The sequence below is a fragment of the Ictalurus punctatus genome, chromosome 19 (assembly GCF_001660625.3).
Source record: "Ictalurus punctatus breed USDA103 chromosome 19, Coco_2.0, whole genome shotgun sequence".
In the NCBI taxonomy this organism is placed as follows: Eukaryota; Metazoa; Chordata; class Actinopteri; order Siluriformes; family Ictaluridae; genus Ictalurus; species Ictalurus punctatus.
Window position 1 is genome coordinate 13514518 of NC_030434.2, and position 20624 is coordinate 13535141.

General features: G+C 36.8%; 1 protein-coding gene across 3 annotated transcripts in view; it reads left to right on the forward strand.

The window, feature by feature from the left end:
• Positions 1-20624, forward strand: part of tafa5 (TAFA chemokine like family member 5) — a 143019-nt gene that overhangs the window by 78688 nt on the left and 43707 nt on the right. For all 3 annotated transcript variants that reach the window (XM_053688329.1, XM_017494916.3, XM_017494917.3), the window contains one exon: positions 6024-6173. In XM_053688329.1, coding sequence (XP_053544304.1) covers positions 6024-6173 — 150 coding nt within the window. The remainder of the gene's footprint in view (positions 1-6023; positions 6174-20624) is intronic.

The following is a 20624-nucleotide window of genomic DNA, read 5'->3' on the forward strand; positions in this document are numbered from 1 at the left end:
CTGTTCATAATTCAACTCAAAGCTCAATTGGAATAAAAATTGGAAGAGAGGCCAATCCAAATGATATTCCTCTCCAACTAAACAAGCAGGGTAATCCTTATACTAATCCAGCTACTAGCATAATAGTCTTGTAAACTTTTATGTCTGATTCCTCTCACTATCAGCATTCTGAGCAAGCATGTTTGGGTCATGATGTGTTCCTTGTACAAGAAAATAGTCCGTAGTTCACGTTATACATTATAAGCTATTAAAAATGACTGTAGGTTGGATGGGTGGTGGCGTCACTTTTTGAGACAGATGCAGGATGCAGATTGATGTCAGTAAAGTTTATTGTTCAATGTTTGCCAGACATTCAGCAAGGATGCAGAACCTTTCATAAAGAAGGGGTGAGAACATTGGTCGAACCTTCATTTGTCTTGTCTTCTTCCAGACAATGACTTTAAATGATGGTAATATTTTTTTTAAAAATGGAGTAAAGGCATTATACCTGTGAACAATGTGTGCATTATTTTCAACAACAAGAAAAACACTTTTTCTTCTCACAGTTTGTTTAAAAATCACAATTGGATATTGTTTTTCAGAGACAGAAATAATTTAAAACTTGTTAACAGCACAAGCAGCACGATTAAACAGCTCCCCAGACTTGCGCACATCTCTTTGCTATGATAATGTTGGTCCAAATATTCATATAAATTTAAATAGTATATAGACGGCTCAGTTTAGGGAAATACAGTATAAACAGTCAATAAGGAATCTGCAGTCGGAATGAATTCATTCAGATTGGTGAAAATCTTGGCAGGTAAATATAACCACTTTGCTATGGCTTTAGAGAAGTCAAGCCCAGTCATGAACATTTTACAATAGACTGCAGCCCAGATCACATGGTCTGAGTGGACTTAGAGCAGGAGGACGCCAGGGAGCAGGAAATTGGTGGCTTCTGTGAACAGTCTGTGGTGAACTTTCCTCTAACAACAGAGATCCACAGGACCTTGGTGCTTTTTAGAAATCCGAATGAGAGAAATCATAGAAATGAGTCTAGAAACCTAACCTTCAGAATTTCAGATGGAGTTGTGCTGCACTTTGCACCCCTGTGTCAAATTCAGACACAATATTATCCAAGCAAGGTGATGGATACACTCTCCTGCACATATGAAAATGGTAAAAGGGGGAACTGACAAGCTAAACATAGTCTACAGAACAAAGTGCTATCAAAATGAGAGCGCGAGAGAGAGAGAGCGAAAGAGAGCGAGAGAGGTTTGCTGCAATGCACACATGACAAGTCATTATCCAGCATCATCAGATGAACAGGGTGGAGGTGAAAGTTAAATTAAAAGAACGATGATGAAAGAGAGAGAGAGAGAGATACAGGAAGGAAAGAGGAAAAAGGAGAGAAAAAGAGCAGTTATCTGCATCTCCTGAGAATGACGTGGAATTAAAAACCATCACTGCATGCTGAGGACGACAACATCAGAAACAGCAGCAGCCAACCATCACTGCCGATTTGCATCCATTTAAGTACAACAGTTCCAGTACTGATAAGGCTGATGAGTGGTTTTTCATTCCTAAAAGCAATGAGAGAGAGAGAGAGACTTTACAGAAAGAATTTTGAAAGAATGGAAAATAGTTAGGGTATTGTAAGTGTGTGTACAGTAATTATTTATATGTAGATATAATTGACATTGAGGAGATGGAGGAACAAATAGTTCCAAAAAAATAAAGAAGGTGCGCACTTGGAGAATGAAATTCATTTGCACTCTGGGTCCTAAGGCACTCTGTGTTCCAGGCTCTTCTATTTGGCTGAAGGAGGAATCCACATGTCCCAGTGTGATCATGCATGCACTGCATCTCATATTTCAATGACAGTGCCAAAGCCCAAAAAGCTATGCAGGCATGTAGGGGAAATGGCATGCATAATTGTATTCCCTTAATCACATGAAAAATCACATGAACTTCACAGTAAACCTGTGGTTTTTAGACACGCTACATATTTCACACATTCTTCACATGTCGTGCAAATGGTTTTATTTTTGTAGATGTGATTTTCTAACATGAATAATTCCCTTTCACATGTGATAACATTAAAATAATAACATAGACATAACTTATTATTACATGTGAAATGTACTGCCTGTCAGATTTCAAAACAGAATCTGGTTATCCCAGTCATTATTATTTTGACAAATCGCAATCATACATCATTGAACAGTCACGCCCAGTTAATGCAGAGCAATCCATATTCATAGGCAAAACAATAAACCCTAGAAATGAGACAGTGCAAATTAGAAAAAGGCAAGGAGCTAGATAAATGACTTTTGGAATAACAGCTTTTACACAGACGGCAGCTAAACTGAGTTCATAAATAAGTTAAAAAATAAGAGGTTTGTTAAATTCAAATGCTAGTCATTCTTATATTGAAGGGAAATGAAGCTGAAAATGTGTATGTTTGATATAAACAGTAGCAGCTGATTGAGTTTTTATTAAGATTACAGACACATGATCTTTTTCACCACTATAATAGTTTTATTATAATGGTTCTGTCTTTCCATTTTGTGATGCATGATGGCAAAGGTCAGTGCAAAAACTCTCTACTCTTTTGCCAGTCATTTGCAATGTACAGTATCTCAGAAAAGTGAGTACACCCCTCACATACACCCCTCACACTCCTCCATGACGACATCACAGAGCTGGTGGATGTAAGAGACCTTGTGCTCCTCCACCTTCCGTTTGAGGATGCCCCACAGATGCTCAATAGAGTTTAGGTCTGGAGACATGCTTGGCCAGTCCATCACCTTCACCCTCAGCTTCTTTAGCAAGGCAGAGGTCGTCTTGGAGGTGTGTTTGGGGTCGTTATCATGCTGGAAAATTGCCCTGCGGCCCAGTCTCTGAAGGGAGGGAATCATGCTCTGCTTCAATATGTCACAGTACATGTTGGCATTCATGGTTCCCTCAATGAACTGTAGCTCTGCAGTGCCGGCAGCACTCATGCAGCCCCAGACCATGACACTCCCACCACCATGCTTGACTGTAGGCAAGACACACTTGTCTTTGTATTGCTCACCTGGTTGCCGCCACACACGCTTTACACCATCTGAACTAAATAAGTTTATCTTGGTCTCATCAGACCACAGGACATGGTTCCAGTAATCCATGTCCTTAGTCTGCGTGTCTTCAGCAAAATGTTTGCCGGCTTCCTTGTGCATCATCTTTAGAAGAGGCTTCCTTCTGGGACGACAGCCATGCAGACCAATTTGATGCAATGTGTGGCGTATGGTCTGAGCACTGACAGACTGACCCTCCCACCCCTTCAACCTCTGCAGCAATGCTGCCAGCACTCATACATTTATTTCCCAAAGACAAGCTCTGGATATGACGCTGAGCACGTGCACTCAACTTCTTTGGTTGACCATGACGAGGCCTGTTCTGAGTGGAACCTGTCCTGTTAAACCGTTGTATGGACTTGGCCACCGTGCTGCAGCTCAGTCTCAGGGTCTTGGCAATCTTCTTACAGCCTAGGCCATCTTTATGTAGAGCATCAATTCTTTTTTTCAGAGAGTTCTTTGCCATGAGGCGCCATGTTGAACTTCCTATGACCAGTATGAGGGAGTGTGAGAGCAATGACAACAAATTTAACACACCTGCTCCCCATTCACACCTGAGACCTTGTAACACTAACAAGTCACATGACACCGGGGAGGGAAAATGGCTAATTGGGCCCAATTTGGACATTTTCACTTAGGGGTGATGTTTGGTGATGTTTGGTGATGGTTTGGTGATGTTTGGTGATGTTTTATTGCCAGCGGTTTAGACATTAATGGCTGTGTGTTGAGTTATTTTGAGGGGACAGCAAATTTACACTGTTACACAAGCTGTACACTCACTACTTTACACTGTAGCAAAGTGTCATTTCTTCAGTGTTGTCACATGAAAAGATATAACCAAATATTTACAAAAATGTGAGGGGTGTACTCACTTTTGTGAGATACTGTATGTAGTACATCATATACATACATTTTTTTTATTGTACTACATTTGTTTGTGCATGTGACTGGAGAAACAAGTAGGGTTCAAACACAGGACTAAGAAAACATAGTAAGGTTAATCACAAGGAACAGCTATGAACTGAATATGAATTTGGAATGAACTGATAATGTGTTCTGAAACATATACAATGGTCGAATAGGAATAGGAAAAAAATAAAATACATTTATTTATTTAAATTTTACTACAAAGCTTGCCAGAACGGTTGATAGGGCATCTGGTTGAGATGAAAGGTGTGCATAGGGACTGGGATACCACAGTATGCAACAACAGCAACAATAAAAAGTGTGAGCAAGAGGTATTTATTTTTTCAAGCATGATTGTAAGGCATTACAGAATAAAGTGAAACACTCCTTTATGTAAACAGTCATATTTGCAGAGAATTTTCTCAGTCATTGAAAGAAGACATTGAATAAAATATATCCATTGTGTATACAACACACTTTCACTCTAAATTTAGAATTTATGGTCATAAAAACATTTGTTTGTATTTAGCATGCAAAATCATAGAATTTTGCATGGTAGATTTTCTAACATAATTAAAGAGTATTGTTTTGGGCCTTTTAACCCTTAAACTCTGAAATTATTTATTCAGTTATTCATGTTCAGTAAAACTAATTGTGTATATAGTTATGTGGGACCCTGACGACAGGTCATGTGAGAGGTTAAGAGGTTAACCCGAATGATGAATGAAAATAAGGCCTCTGATTTTCTGCTTGATTATATTGTCATAGAACTAAAGAACTCTATGGTTCATCACATGTGCAAACACCAACCGAAAAGGATCTGATTCTTATTACATAAAAGATTAAACAACATATGTGCCTCTTCACACACTCCTGTGACCCTTTAGTAAGGCTTCTCTTTTATCCCAAGATGAACTTCTGATTGGCCATTATTAACTCTGGTTTGGGAATTAAGCCTCAGGGTCAGATAAGATGAATCCTCTGACCTTGCTGTCAATCAAAATTTGCATGTCTGACAGTGAAAAGGATCCAGTCTCACCTACACATGCACATAATAATCACTGCACTGGGGCAGAAATGTCACTTAGCACTAAGCGAAAGTCCATAGTCTTGTATTAGTATGGATGTAATGTACTTGGCTTATGAGCAGCAAACACAGACTTGAGTCAGTATAGAAAGGACCGAAAGAAGCTCTTCCAGACGAAAGTAAATTGCTCTAGGCAAACATCCAGAGGGGACTGTATGCTTTTGTTTGTTGGGTTGGAGTGCTCTGAGATACGCTCATGGATTAGGTTGTGTTTTTTGGAAGTCTTTTTTCCTACAGCTGAAATACATCACAGTCCAAATGTCTGAATGCACTACCAAGAGCTGTATTTATTTTGTCTTTTACTAATACGTTTTACGCCTCTCTGTTTAGTTTACATTTAACTCAGGATGTCTCCTTTGTTGCTTTTTAAAAAAAAAAAAATCTAATTGTAATGATTTACATATTTTATTCATTTACTAATGTGTATGTGACTGTATTTAATTCTTTTATTTACAATTATAGCTATTAACTATATGTGCTCACTACAGAGTATTATATAATGGCATTGTAGAATATATGAGGTGCCTTATGTACCGCATGCTCAATATAATCCAATCAATATTCAGACTTCCAGTTGGAAAATGTTAACTAATTACATGGAACAGGTTTAAGACTTATTCAATAATAATAATAAAAAAAAAATAGATAAATAAAAATATGAAAATAAAGTATGACCTACTTGTTCATTCGTGTCATCAATTATACTAACCAATATCATTATTTTTTTCTGTTCTGAATAATAATAAACTGCTTTATACAGTATAAAATTTGTCTCAAGATCATTCATCACACTGACTAACTGACTAAACTGCAAACCAAAAGCCTCTTGTAATTGTGTTTTAACTCTCAAAGAGATCTTAATGATCCCTGCGTGATGAGTACAACTGTGACTGAAGTCTTGCCTCTTTGGATTGTGACTCTGTACTTTATAGGTCAGTTGGCGGCCGGGACGTGTGAGATTGTGACATTGGACAAAGACAGCAGTCAGCCGCGGAGGACTATAGCTCGGCAGACAGCCCGCTGTGCCTGCAAGAAGGGCCAAATTGCCGGTACGACTAGAGCCAGCCCTGCCTGTGTGGACGGTAAGAGGAGTTTTGTGTCAAAAACCTTAGTGAAAAGACAGATGTGTCAGCTTCTATAAAAATCAGTACTTGCTGGTACAGTTCTGGATGAAGGAAGAAAAAGCTCACAGTAGAATGTCTACTGGACTTTTCCATATGTGTCAAAGCTTAGAGTTGACTGAAAAGAAATTTCTCACAGTAATGTAATTTGCAGACTTAGGTTTAGTGTTGCAGCAACGAAGACAAGATTATAACAGAATTTACAGTATGTATATTCATGCTCCTCTCTGTTTAGTCAACTTAGAGATTAAAATATCACCTATATAGTGTTTAGCCTAACATAATAGCATTGAAAACACAGTGCACTATACATGTTCAGTAACAGCATTTGAAAATCATCCACAGAAAAAGTGGCTTCAATACATGCCTGCAATTACTTACATGTAATATTACTTTTAAGGCTTTGTGTTTTTATATTTAATTAGAAGATTTAGACAAATTGTAAACATAGGTTTAATTATAGTATGTCATGCATTTTAGCACAACTTGAACTAACAAGGATTATTTGGACCAAAAGTTAAGCAGAACTGTTTCCATAAGAATTATGTTAAGTGGCTAAAAGGAGAACATACAGATCATTTTCTAACATTCAAAATGTTTCTTCTGACAGCTTTTAGGAAAAAAAAGCATTATTTGTATGATAAATTGTGTGGAATATACGTGTGGAATCCCTTATTAGGTATTAGGTAAAATCCTGTTACAGATCATTTTTGTTTCACAGAGTAGATCATTGATAATTAAATCATTACCCATTCAATGTACTCTCAGGCAATATCTCAGATGTTGTTGTTCCATATACGCCACTTTTTTGGTTAGGAGCCGAGTGTACCTTTGAACTGTTGATAAGTGAAGCTGTCTTGAATAATGAGTGAATCTGTGGTACTGTTCAGGGGTGCATCCATAGGGGAAGGAAGTGTAGAGCCCAACCATATATATCAGCCATTCAATAAATATTAATCTTCATGAAGTCTTCATTTGCAGCGCCATACACATTAAATTCCATTGAAATAGTAATTAGCTGTTTTGAACATTTAAAGAAATGTTACTCTTTCACAGATAAAAGTCAATGTTTCATTGATTTGATTGCAGCAGACATGGGTCAATGTGTTCACTGACTTGTAATGCTCCTTAGACTTATTATTGCAGCTAGTGATCAAAAATGGAACCTGCAACAATACAGGGCTGTGTATTGGTGGCAATACAGGCTGGGGTATGAACTGGGGTAGGAATCACTCTTCCCTGTCCTTGGGTGAGGAAGAGTGGACAGGGCAGGACAGTTCATGAAAGGGTTGCTAGGGTTGCAGTTTTTACACCAAACTGGGGTAATTTAAAAATACTCTGCGACCGCCAATATCATGTTTTTATAGCAAATAAACAGAATTAAACTAATTAATTTCCAAAAACGAAGGTATAGTGTAAGTGTAGACAGTGTGTCTATGATTTACAGAACCATTTCTGTTTAAAATATATCACAAAAGTTGGGAGAAGGAACGTCTGTGTATCAGAAACGAGTCTTCCTTTTCCTGTATCTAAATGGTTTGGAATGGTTTCAAGTCTGTTGTGTGGTTGTGACAGGAAACATATGTGCTGTATTGAACTCAGCTGAAAAAAGGTTCATGTAAAAAATGCTCAACACAAGCTGCTAGACTGTATGCTGGATGAATGTATGCTGTTGACTCTCAACTGCCTGTTAGGGGGTCACTCTAAAAATTCACTAGATAGTAGCCTTTAGCAACGTCGTTAGTAAAGTCTTTCTTTCCCACCAAAATGTATGGCCAAGAGCCGCTGCTGGTTCTGCTTCCAACATCTTGAGAATTTCTGCATTTGTTTTCAGCTTTAAACTGCTTGAGGAAGTGTGTGTTTGTTTGCTGAAGATGCAGGCAGGGCTAGTGATGTGTTAAAGAAGCAGTGCTATTAGAACAACAAAGGCCCTTTATTCTTCCCTTGTGCACGCTACCATCCGCAAGTTTTAGTATTAGTGTCACAGCATGTCTGAACAAACACACTCTTTCTCTGTAAACCTCCCTCTCTGTCTGTCACTCTGTCTTTCTGTCTCTGTCTCCCGCTCTCCATCAGTAGCCATAGCTGATTTGGTGTAGAAGTGAAACCACAGGGGCAGGATGCGGTGGAAGAAAAAGTAAAATAGTGAGGAACAGAAAGGAAACAAATGAGATTTCAGTCATTTTAATCTCCGTCAAGTTCTCATCACAGTCCTGCTATCACCAGCATGCCCGGTGCGACACGCTCTGCGTCTCATTCTACACACGGGTCACTCCCTAAGTAAGATAATCCAGGGGGCCATGAAGCATTGCCATTGTAATACTCATTCTGTGTCTATGTGTGTGTGGGTGCATGTGGAAGATTGGATCTATATATAGAAAGGTCAAGAGGATGGATACAAAGAAAACAATATAGGGAAGCTTGTGTATTCTAGGCAAGTGTCTCACAGATCTGATCTGAGACACCCATTTAAAAACATGAGGAGCTAAAGCTCACAAAGCTGCCTCCCCGTATCCCTAACGCTGTTGTATCCCACCATCACCAGGGCACAAATATAAATAAAAGAGAAAGAACATTTCCAATGGCACTCCAAACTATTCTGGTCAATTCATTGTTTTAATCCACTATAAGGACATTGTTGCTTCTCATGTTGCATAAACACGCTTTATCGGTAATTTCACGCTTTCTGCTCATCCTTCATCTGTAACAATGTGTCAGGTTGCGGATATTGATTTATATTAAAGGCCAAGAGAAGAGAGTGATGGCTGCTTTCCCCAGTCATCTAAAGTGAGTGAGCCGTGAGACCGATTAAGATGTCCAAGACAAGATGAAGGGATGAGGAGCCTGAAAATTAGAGTCATAAAACTCTTGGCTGCTGTTTACACTGAATGTGAGAAATGCACATTATAAATAGCCTTCGTTATTATTAAGTTACCATGCTGCTGGTATATGTATGGGGGAATTTGCAGGATATGTAGACGATGCACTTTATTTGAAAGGGAAGAAATCCAGAAATAAATGTGCATGACTGATGTAATGGGTGAATTGGTGATGTAATCCTTTCAGATCAAACTGTAAACATTTTCCTGGGGTGCAAACAGATTCATGGTGGAATTGTGACTGTGGCATTAAGGGGTAGTTAATTTGCACATGTATTTAGAGTCATCATCATCATTATGAAATGCTGCATAGGAAATTAATTTTCAGTTTGAATTTTAGAGACCTAAAATAGCTACAAAGATTACCTTGTGCTTATACCATTACAGATATTTATGGGTCGGGACTTACTTTTTAAAATACCCTAAACTTTAATAATGATTAGTAAATAATTTCATGATAATAAATTTAGTATGCAGATTGACCAAAATATGAAAACTGTCACTGCAGCATTTTTCTTTTAGAAACAGAAAGAGCTAAAAATGTGATTGGAAAATTCGAGTTAGTATTGAACCACATGTTCAAATAACACAAATTGTTATTGCATCCCAAAATAGATGAGACAGTCATTTTCCAATACGCACATGCAGCCCATGTAACGAGCACATGTGGGTTTTGTGGCATTTCCAAATTGCATATTTATATAATCTGAGTTTCTCAATGTGAGCAACTGAGTCATTTACTAATTGTGAATAATTGTTATATAATGCAGTGATTTTATACTTTGTCAACCTCTTTGAAAATATATTTTTGCACAAATACATTTACATTTATTCATTTAGCAGATGTTTTTATCCAAAGCGACTTACAAATGAGGAAATATAAGCAAAGCGATATATCAAGCGGAGAACAATACAGTAGTGCTACTGTACACGATCTTTAATTGAGTTCTAGACAAGCAAAGTGCGCAGAGTAGAGGTGTAAGAGCCAGAGTAATTTATTTTATTTTTTTTAAATAATGTGGGGGTTGTCATACATACTTTGATGTAGTGAAAACATTAGTAATGGCATCTGTGATACCGTTCTACCTTCACATGTATTTAAGTAAGCAGATGTTTATTCACTGTTTTACAGAAATGTTATTTATTAAAAGGCTGTACAGATTTTTTTTTTACATCAACAAGCATGGAAAAATATTGCCTTCTTACTAGGTGTTAATGAGAAAAAACAAAGAGATACAGGAAATGATAGAGAGAGATGGATATGCAGTGAGGAGTATACCGGTAGGTGGTTAATTGGCTCATCATGGTGTCATGTCAGGTTTTTTCTCTCCATATAATTTTTTCACCATTTACACTTGCTTTATAAACATTTTGTCTGAAAAGTCATAAGCATCATTGCTTGTAAATCAAGTGGAGTAGTGTATTACAATTATAAAGAGTGAACAGCCTAAAATTTGGGTTTGACCACACCGTAGACAGTGGCCCTTAAGTTCTTAAAAAGTATTGGTAATTATTAGGGCTGCAAACACTGATAATTTTCATAATCAATTAGCTGGCCGATGATTTATTTATTTATTGATTTTTTATTTTTATTTTTTTTTGATCAATTAATCAGATTTAGGGGGGGACTAAAACTTTACACAACAGTTTGTCCAAAACATAAAAGAACCCTATATTTTCGTTCTTTGCAATGAGGTGCTATGTTGAACTTCCAGTGACCAGTATGAGGGAGTGTGAGAGCGATGACACCAAATTTAACACACCTGCTCCCCATTCACACCTGAGAATATGTGCTATGATGTCATGTAGGAAGCATCTTATACTTCCAGTTATTAAAAAAATCCGGTAGTAATATATTTGAGATGATATTACCTTTCTAAAATTCATACACTAGGTGATAGAATACATGGTGCATAGTGTAAGTATATAGTACATCATTTGGGACACAGCTTTAGTATTTACTCTCCAAAGTGTGTTTTCGGAACAGATGTAACATAATGAGTAAATCTCCCCTGTGCCACGCGTAGACCAACTAATCGATAATGAGATTCGTTGACAACGATTTTCATAATCGATTATTATCGATATTATCGATTGGTTGTTGCAGCTCTACTGATTATTTTCACGTTCTATTTTTTAGCATTAGTCCTATTACATAATTATATACAGTATGTAAAGAATAAAATGAAATAGTGTGGTGTGAAGTGTTACTAATCCGAAGTTGATCATTTTAATATAACAGATAGTGTTTTATTCCTCTCATACCACATCAATTTGTGAAGGATTTTATATATATATATATTAATGAATGACACAAGTTGGTTCCTGTTCCAGTTCCATATGCTACAGCATCAATAAATAGTACCATCTCTCTTTTTTTTCTGTTGCTTGAAAGTTCAGCTTGTCATGTTATTACGCAATCATAAAGCGCAAAGCCCTCTGTCCTGAAGACTTTCCCATGAAGGGAAAATGCTGGATGGTACAAGGTGCCCTTACTATTACTAGAACTACTATCACTGCTGCTGTGATAGAAAATGTAATAACCCCTAAGAAATGTATGAATTTAGCTCAGTTGTTACATTTCAACTTGTACTCTTTGCTTAAAAATATGTTATTGATTAGATAGGTTTTGCCAGAACAAACCAAGCTACATTATAGGTCTACATCCAGGCTCTGTATACCATTACATTTACCTAAACATGCATACCAACTTGTCAGATAAACCCCATTTCATATCACATTATTATTCAGATGTGGCTGCATGCTTAAAATAAGCAAGCCCAAAACAACACACAGACAGTATAATGTGTATCCGTGCCTTGTTCCAGTCTACAGCATGAGTCATTCTTCAGGCTACAGATCCGACAGCACTACAATAGCATCAGTGCTGATCTACACAGTGTAACAGAACAGGACTATGAAGTCAAAGTGATGAGAATGAATCATTCCAGTAATCATTTGTTCCATAGACAGTGTGTAGGCTGGCACTTTTGTATTGATCCCACACAGACCTGAATCTGAAGGTCAAATCTGTAAAACTGCAATTCCTTATGTGTGACAATTAGTACTTACAGGAAACTCTTAATTATTTCGTTCTTTTCAACTGTAAAAGCAGCACTAGTTCTAAGGCAGTGGTTCGCAACCAGGGGGGTGCGGAGTATTCGGAAGGGGGCTCAAATTGTTTTCAAGAAAAAAACACACACAGGGCATCATTTGGGTACTCAGTGTATGTTATTGCTTTTCAAATATAATGTGCATAAATGGGAAAATCCCACGTTCTCTCTCCTGCTGCATTTTCTTTTTGCTAGAGAGAGGCGGGGCTTAGCCTGCCTTTTATCAAGCGGTCACTGCAGATCAGTGTTGCCAACTTAGCGACTTTTCAGACCCCTTTAGTGACTTTTTTTTGCAACAGCGACAAATCTAGTGACTTTTTGGACAAAGCTTAGCAACTTTCCAAATGCAGGCAGTGCTGTCCTGCAAGCGCGAGGTCTTACTTTCCCGCCGCACTCTCACCTCTCTCTGCGTTTGCTCTGTTCAGTGAGGGTCTGAGAGCCAGAGATTTAACTATGTCGTGGATAATGAGACGCGACCATCATCCCAATTTACATCATATATGTATATGTATATATCATACATCATATGTGAATGTTTTTAGAATACAAGACAAATGTAATGCAACATGTTTACATGTAAAATAGTCCACGTTATTACAGCCTAGTTCTCTTGTTCAAAGTAGTTATAGTGTTCAGAAACATTTTACATCATTCATGTTCCATACCTGTCCGTTATATATTTTTATAAAAGTCATAAAAGTTATTTGAAATAAAGTTATGAAAAGTAATTTAAAAAAGTACAAAAACACAAAAGCAAATAACGTCTATCTATCTGTCAAAAACAGATTATAGATTAGGTATATATGTCTATATGTTTATATGTCTAAATGCCACATGATAGGGAAGGCTTGAGGGGCTTCAGTTACAAATGGTTGAGAACCTCTGTTCTAAGGTAGCTAATTAATCTAAGGAATAATAAGGATGTTGCTTATTATTGCTTTGTTTAATTAGTGTTTAGTCTTTTAGTTTACATAATGCAATGCTGTTTGAGAACGACAAGCTTCAAGTGGGCACAGATGTGTTTATTAACAGTAAGCAAGGCAGAGTAGAGTTAAATGTGTTTTGCCGTGAGGTTATTCAGTGGGTACTGCAAATAATAGAGATTAAGATGAAGACAATAAACAGAAGGGTCTTTTCAAGTCTACTGTGAGTGGCTATGTTTCTCTCACAGCAAGGAAACATCAAATCAAATCATTTTTATTGCCATCCCATAGGCACAAACATATACACTGGAATGAAATTTTGCACATTAAGCACCATGATGCAACCTGCAAGACATTTACATATATTCATATTGCTGACAAATGATAGAATATACAATTGAGTGTTTCGGGTATTGAACAATGTGGACGACATGATGGTTCTGGGATTTGAGCATACAACTTTCCAATCAGGAATCTAAAGCTTTAACAAATTAGCGACCAATGCATATATGCTATGTGCACATAATGACATGAATGTATGCAATGAATGTAAGACAGTGCAATAACGGGACAGTATGAGAACAGAGTAATGCGACATTAGGATTTAATTTTTTTGTCTTTCAGTAAGGCTAATAATTCCTTCAGTTTCTTCAGCATTCTCTTGACGATTTCCTGAATGCTGTATGCCAAGTACATTTCCTATGAAATACAGATGCAGGACCTGTGTACAGGCATGGACATTAGGGATGGGCGATATGGACTTAAAACTATATCACAATATTTTCTAGTATTTATTGTGATAACGATATCAGTGACGATATAAATATAGCACTGTGCACCACTGTTTTTGAATACAAGTGATAGCTGTGATCTTGAGAGACTCAGAAACACAAACATTGATTTTATGTAACCAAACTAGCTTCAGATTGTAGAGGTAAATCCTCGTTTAGCGATAAACCCCTCCTTAGCTTCACGTCTGCCTTCCGCTGTACTTGTTTTCGAGCTGCGAACGGGTCGCACACGGTCGCTTACAGAAATACATCATCAACCAGGCTTTATCATTATTATCACGCGAAGACTAATTCTTATTGTGGGGAGAATTTCTACCGGTATATCGCAAACCATAAGATATCGCCCATCCCTAATAGATATCTGTCCAAGCTTTGAAAGTGTGAAGGTTCCCAATTCTGGTCCTGAAGTACTTACTTTTAAGCAAACATTAGTGTTAACACACATAAACTAATTATGAATCTGATAAGCAGCACTTCACAAGTTGAAGTGGGTTTGTTAGAGCAGGGAAAACACTGAAATATGTTCCAGAGCAAAAGGTACACATTACATTTTGCCCTACACTAATACATTTGCTCAGTCGAAATTAATTACACAAGGCTAGCAATCACAAGAGAGATTAGTCAGGGAGAAAAATGAAGCATCTTTTGCATGATCATGTAAAACAGTTATTCCCAACCTTTCTTCAGTGGATAATCTCACCCGTGTCCTATAAACTGGTACCTGATGTAATCATAAACACTGTCCTGTCCTCATCCCAGAACTATTATTCACAACATGCATATATTTAACATCATTTCAACACACTCAATACTGTCACACTTTACTTTTCTACACCTGTATGGTGTTATTATTCATAATTCCCATATCTGCTGTCACCCAAAAGAGAATGGGTTTCTGTTTTTAGTGCGGTTCCTCTCAAAGTTTCTTCCTTGTGTCATCTCAGGGAGGATTTCTTTGCCACTGTCACCTCTGGCTTGTTCATTAGGAATCGAATCTACATCCAGAGTTCTGTAATGTTGTTTTGTATTGATATCTATTGTTAAAAGTTCTATACAAATACAACTATGAATCGAACTGAATTCAGTTAATGACACATCAACTGTACAAGTGACCTTTAGTAGCCTGCAGCTGAGCTGTTTGCTCTTATTTGTTATAAATAAAATAAATAAATCAATTGTGTGTAGTTAATAGATAATAGTAAAGTAGTAAAGTATCCTATTTATGTTGAAGTGTTTTTAAAGTTTAGTTTGAACTCAGGGAAAACTATTTTGCAGAGTGGAATTCGAGAGATTTTTTTTTTTTTTTTTTTTTTTTTGTGGGTTTAAAAAAAACGCAACTTCGTAAGCAGAATTTGAATACCACACCCCCTGCTGTACCAATCAAACCACATCGGCACAGGTGTGTTAATTTCTAGGCACCAAAATAGCATAAATGGAAAAACTAGCTCGCTATACCAATAAATAATTTTTGCACCTGCAAGAGAATCAAGCCTCAAATGTAACATAGTAATGCACATAGGAACTGAACTTTAAAATGGTGTAGACTTTGAATGCAGAAATCACTGAGTGAACCTTAAAGGCCATGTTAACAGCTTTGAGTTTGGAGAAGAGCAATGGGATTTAGCAGATTCTCCTGAGGAACAGTTTCTCATTGTGGTGATAGCATGTCTTTCTGAGCACCTGAGATCGTGCTTCCCATAAGGGCTGCATAGCGGAAAAGATACTGCTGAATTACTTGTCACTTGATAAGTCTTGATACTCTGTCAACAGCAAGGCTCTGAACATTGAAAACCCAGACTTTAAAATGGAACTGTTTAATCTGAACACATGCCGTTTGGAGACACTGCCCATTGGGAAAGCTCAGGAAATGCAGAACAATTGGCAAACACCAACTATCCAACCTGCAGCATTTGAACAGGCTACGGATATGCCTCTGAACCAAATGCTGATATTTCTTCAGGGATTGCTTACCAAAGCATCATTTTGAATGGTTTGCTTAAATTATCTGTGCCGCTTTTTATAGTGAATAGAAATGTAATATTCAAAAAAAAAAAAAAAAAAAAGAGCTGGCGAATCTCCCGCAGGGCCACAAGCAGACATGTCACATGAACATTAGCATAGAAATAAAAAGTCAAGCCTAGTGGAGCTCATTTTAAGAAACCTTTGCCATCTATTAACATTCACTTTTCTCCTTCTTTTCAATAGTCCTTTCTTATTAGTATGGGTGTATGCAGTTTCAAAAATGAAGGCCTTGTTGAGAATAGGGTCCAAATGTTAAGTAATTGCTCCTTTTCTGAGGGAAGAAGAGAGGCCCAGAACAGTTTACAAGAAGGAGAAGGAGTTTATTGAATAGGCAAAATGTTTCACACTGAGAGGGTTTTGCGACTGATGTCAAATCTATACCATTTTTCACACATTCCCCTTTCTCACACCTTTAAAGTGGTCTGCAGTAAAGGCATGCCAATTATCCTAATTCTATAACTGAATAATACATGATGGAGGTTCTTAAAATTCACTTATTTGGGGGGCACTTAGCACAAAAAAGCACTTGTTCTAAAAAAAAAAACAAAAAAAACAAACAAACTTGAGAGTGGGAAAAGTTCCACACTATAACACAATTAGTGGAGCATCCAGAAGAGCTTCAGAAGCAGCGAGCAGTAGCTAATGTGCGTGCGATGGAGGAAGGAGATGCAGATGCACGGACATGCTGGCCTAATGGTTCCTACTTTAATAAATAGCGGCACCTCCACAGCAGGTACGCAGCCAAAGTCGCTTGCTCGTGTCCCAGCAAACCAGGCCATCCCCTTGATGAAGCACTCGCAGGTGTGGGGAATGTTCCACGCTGTTGATTACATCAATTATTATTGATGTCCTATTAGGACCATTCTCATTCTGTTTTTCTTGTAATTAATCATAAATACAATTAATCACATTCTGGAGAGGTTGCTACCACTACAGTTTTTCCCCTGTGCCTGTTTTTCTGTTTGTATAAAAGTCATACAAATTGTGCAATTATTATTAAAGCCTAACATTTTCTCTTTATAATTCAAGACTCTTGTGGCAAAGGGTTTATGCTTATGATGGATCGTTATGGCAAAAAGTCATGAAAGAATGTGCTGATCCTAACTTAGGTATGTGTTCTGTTTACTACTTAGCAATGTTTTATCACAATGACCCAGCTGATCTCTTTAGACTTCATAGCAGTTTAACTTTGAGCAATTGCATATTTTATCTTCATCTTGTTGATGATCCCTATAAATAATACTGATGAAAATAGAGCCCCAGAACCTCTTCTCATGCTTGAAGATGCTCCTGATAGCAGGTAGGAGTGAAAATAAACGACAGAGTGTCATTAAATTGAGCTTCTTGTTCTTGTTCAAACTTATTAGAGATTTAGTTTTAGTACAGATTTAAATGGGTCATTTTAATGGTGTTAAGATGAGTAGGAATTGACATAAAAGGTTATTTCTAAAACTTTTGGCAATTTAAATGATGGAAGTGAAGTAATTTTCTCATACAGAATACATTACGTAATACATTCATTTTCTTATAAACAATACATTATACATTACTCATACTGTACTGTATACAGAGACTTAAATGGAGGATCTTCCACATAATCAAAGTCCAATAATAAACACATTAAGTGTTGTTATTTAACATAGAACAATGTACTGTATAGTCATTGATATAGTGAATGGGATGTTTATTTAATACTCATGGAAGGAGTCTACATTCTCAGCATTTTGTCACTGTAAGAAAGATTTCCAAGTTATTTTTATTTATTTGTTATTTTTACTTGTTTTATTTTTATTTTATTTGTTTGTTTGTTTGTCCTATTAGCTTCAAGGAAGTGGGAAAAAGAGAGCGGCGGTTGAGACAGTCACTGTTTATAGCTGCTATAATATAAGTGGAACTAACTTATTTTGCAGATATTCCAAAGAATGAAATGTAATTATAGACTTATAAAATGTATGACATTCTTTAAATAATAATAATAATAATAATAATAATAATAATAATAATAATAATGTTGGCAAATTGTTGGAGTATAAAGAAGATTAAGACACTTGGAGATGTGGTGATGTTGGAAAATAATCAGCATTAGGGTGACAAAAAATAATTGCGTCAGCTTGCTTCTTTCATTGTTTATTGCTTTGTGATTTTAAGAATGTTGATTTACTAAAGAACAAGTTCATTATTTATCAGTTATTCATATTCTCCATTAGCATGATGTTAACACAGTATATTTTAATTATATTTAACATTGTAGAACAAAAGCAGTGGAAAAAATGAGATCATTTGAACTTTAAGGGGTTTCTAGAAAAGCAGCACTGTGAATTATTAAGTGTACAGTTTTAGCCCAGTCTTGGCAACATGAATGAGCACCAATAAAATTGAATTCTGGCATTCTGACATGCTCAGATTGCAGAAAGATAAAGATGAAAAATGGTGTGGTTTCACACCTGAAGTATGCATCATAAATCTAATGGAACAATGGTCAGAAAGAGTTGGGAACTGACGCTGGGTTTTGCACACAACACTTCCTTATTGGAGAAACATGCAGGTGGTATGGTATAATGAGTGTTATTCCTTATTATATTCTGTACTTCTTTCATGCCACATCCATATGAACACGTACAAGTTTTTGTATGGACCCCAGTTTGGTCTGATGTAAGGAGCAGAAAACAACACATGTACAGTGGTATGATCTCATAAGAACAAGCTGCTTTAAAAGGTCAACACTGACAGAAGAATCTTGCAAATCTCTACAAAGATAAAGGAGGATGTAATGAGTGGCTAGTACCATCGTAAAGGCCTCATTTTGGTGTCTCTAAGCAACAATTTGTTTTCTACTTTTATAACAAGACTGAGTCAGATATGTTGATGCTATTTTTTGGGCAAATATCCATTCACTGGGATCATGCTGAAAAAGAAATTGCCCATCATTCAGTTTAAGCCAATAAAATCTTGTTGTCTGAGCTCTAACTGGACATTATGTGGAAATTAGGGATGTTTTCCTCCAATATTTTCTTCACCTAAGTGCCCAAAGCTCTCTCCAAATGCCCCTCAAAGTGTTACCAATTTATGAATATCAACACTACTTCCATTTCCAGACCTTTTTCTCTATTTATGTGTCTATCTGCTCTATTCTCTTGAAATTTGTCTCAAAGAAATGCAATTACACTTTAATCCCTTGTTTTTCACACATTTCACTCTGGGGTCATCTAGTCCAATCTCACCTTGCAAATTCACACTATTTACCCACTATAAGTCTTGTATTCTTTAAGAACGGGGCTTGAAATGAACTTTATAGCACAAATATATCTGTTTTCCAGTCAGTGTCATTAGCCATTCCATGTGTAAAATTATGAAAAACAGACAAATGAATCTCATAATTATTCATTTACTCCTTGAAACTGGAAGTATTGGAAATTAAGTGCAGTGGTCGCTCAGAAGTTAGGACTCAAAGCTACTCAGGTTAAGAATTCTTAACAATGCCAAGGACCCAAAGAAGAACCGTTTTTAAGGGTGTAGCCAAGCTTCTGCACGGTGTGGGCAATGAAACTAAAGGATATAAATGACTTTTTACTCATCTATCTATGAGATAAAGTACAGGGGGACAGTTAAGATGATGAAAATAATGTTCATGGGAACAGTTATACACCATATGATGTAGATACAGTTAACTCCAGAATTATTGGCAATCATCAAGAATTTGTGAAAAACATGATTGTATAAAATATTAAACAAGGTGATTAAAACTTTCCAGTTAAAGACCTGGAGAAACTACTAACTTTTAACAAATCAATCTCATGAGCAGATTTTTAAGTAATAGTACTTTCTCACAAAAGCATGTGTGGAAAAATCAGTGACACCACTAAAGAATATATATTTTAAGTTGTTTAAATTGAAGTCTATAGAAATTTGATCTCAATATTTAGAAATTGCTTTTAACAATTTCCCGGTGGTATAAATATGAAGCTGCACAGTTCCTTTGTGAACGATCAAAATGAGGAAAACCAAAGAAATGCTTGTTTGTTTTGAAAAGGTAATCTCCTGATTTGATGTTCTGAATTAAATTTCTGTTCTGAATTAAACACAGTCCATATGCACAAATCTAAGAATATACCAAAAACTCAAAGTTCTGTTTGTTTTCACTTCAGAGGAGGCTCAAAAGGGCCAAAAGTGTTGACACCAGTGCACTACTTAAAAAATGTTTATATTCATTTTCATTCAATCATTTATTGCGTAGGCTAATAAAATAAACACAGTAGAAGTCAGTGCCAGATTTTACCTGCATTTGGTGGTTGGACAGATGTTAAATTAAAGAATTTTGTAGGAAGCATTCTGTTAACGAATGACCATCTTTGATCATCTCGATGAAATAAAGTGCAGGTCCAAGACTGGGCTCCCGGTATTATTTACTGCAAGGGACTTCGGTGATTGTAACCCTAGCCAAAGATGCAATCATCTCGGGTCCAATCGACCTGAGGTCCTTTCAGCCTGCCTTCCAGATAACTATACATTTAGACACCTGGGCTGAGCTAGGTATTCCATCTACCATTAAAAGAATTGTCTTTTTGCACAGCTCTGGCCCTGAAGTACTGATGTACAGGGTTATTTTTCCGGTCACTTTTGATATGAATGTATGCTGTACCATGGGAAGGAAGGCTGAGCCTCTTTAAGTGCAGTCCACGTGATG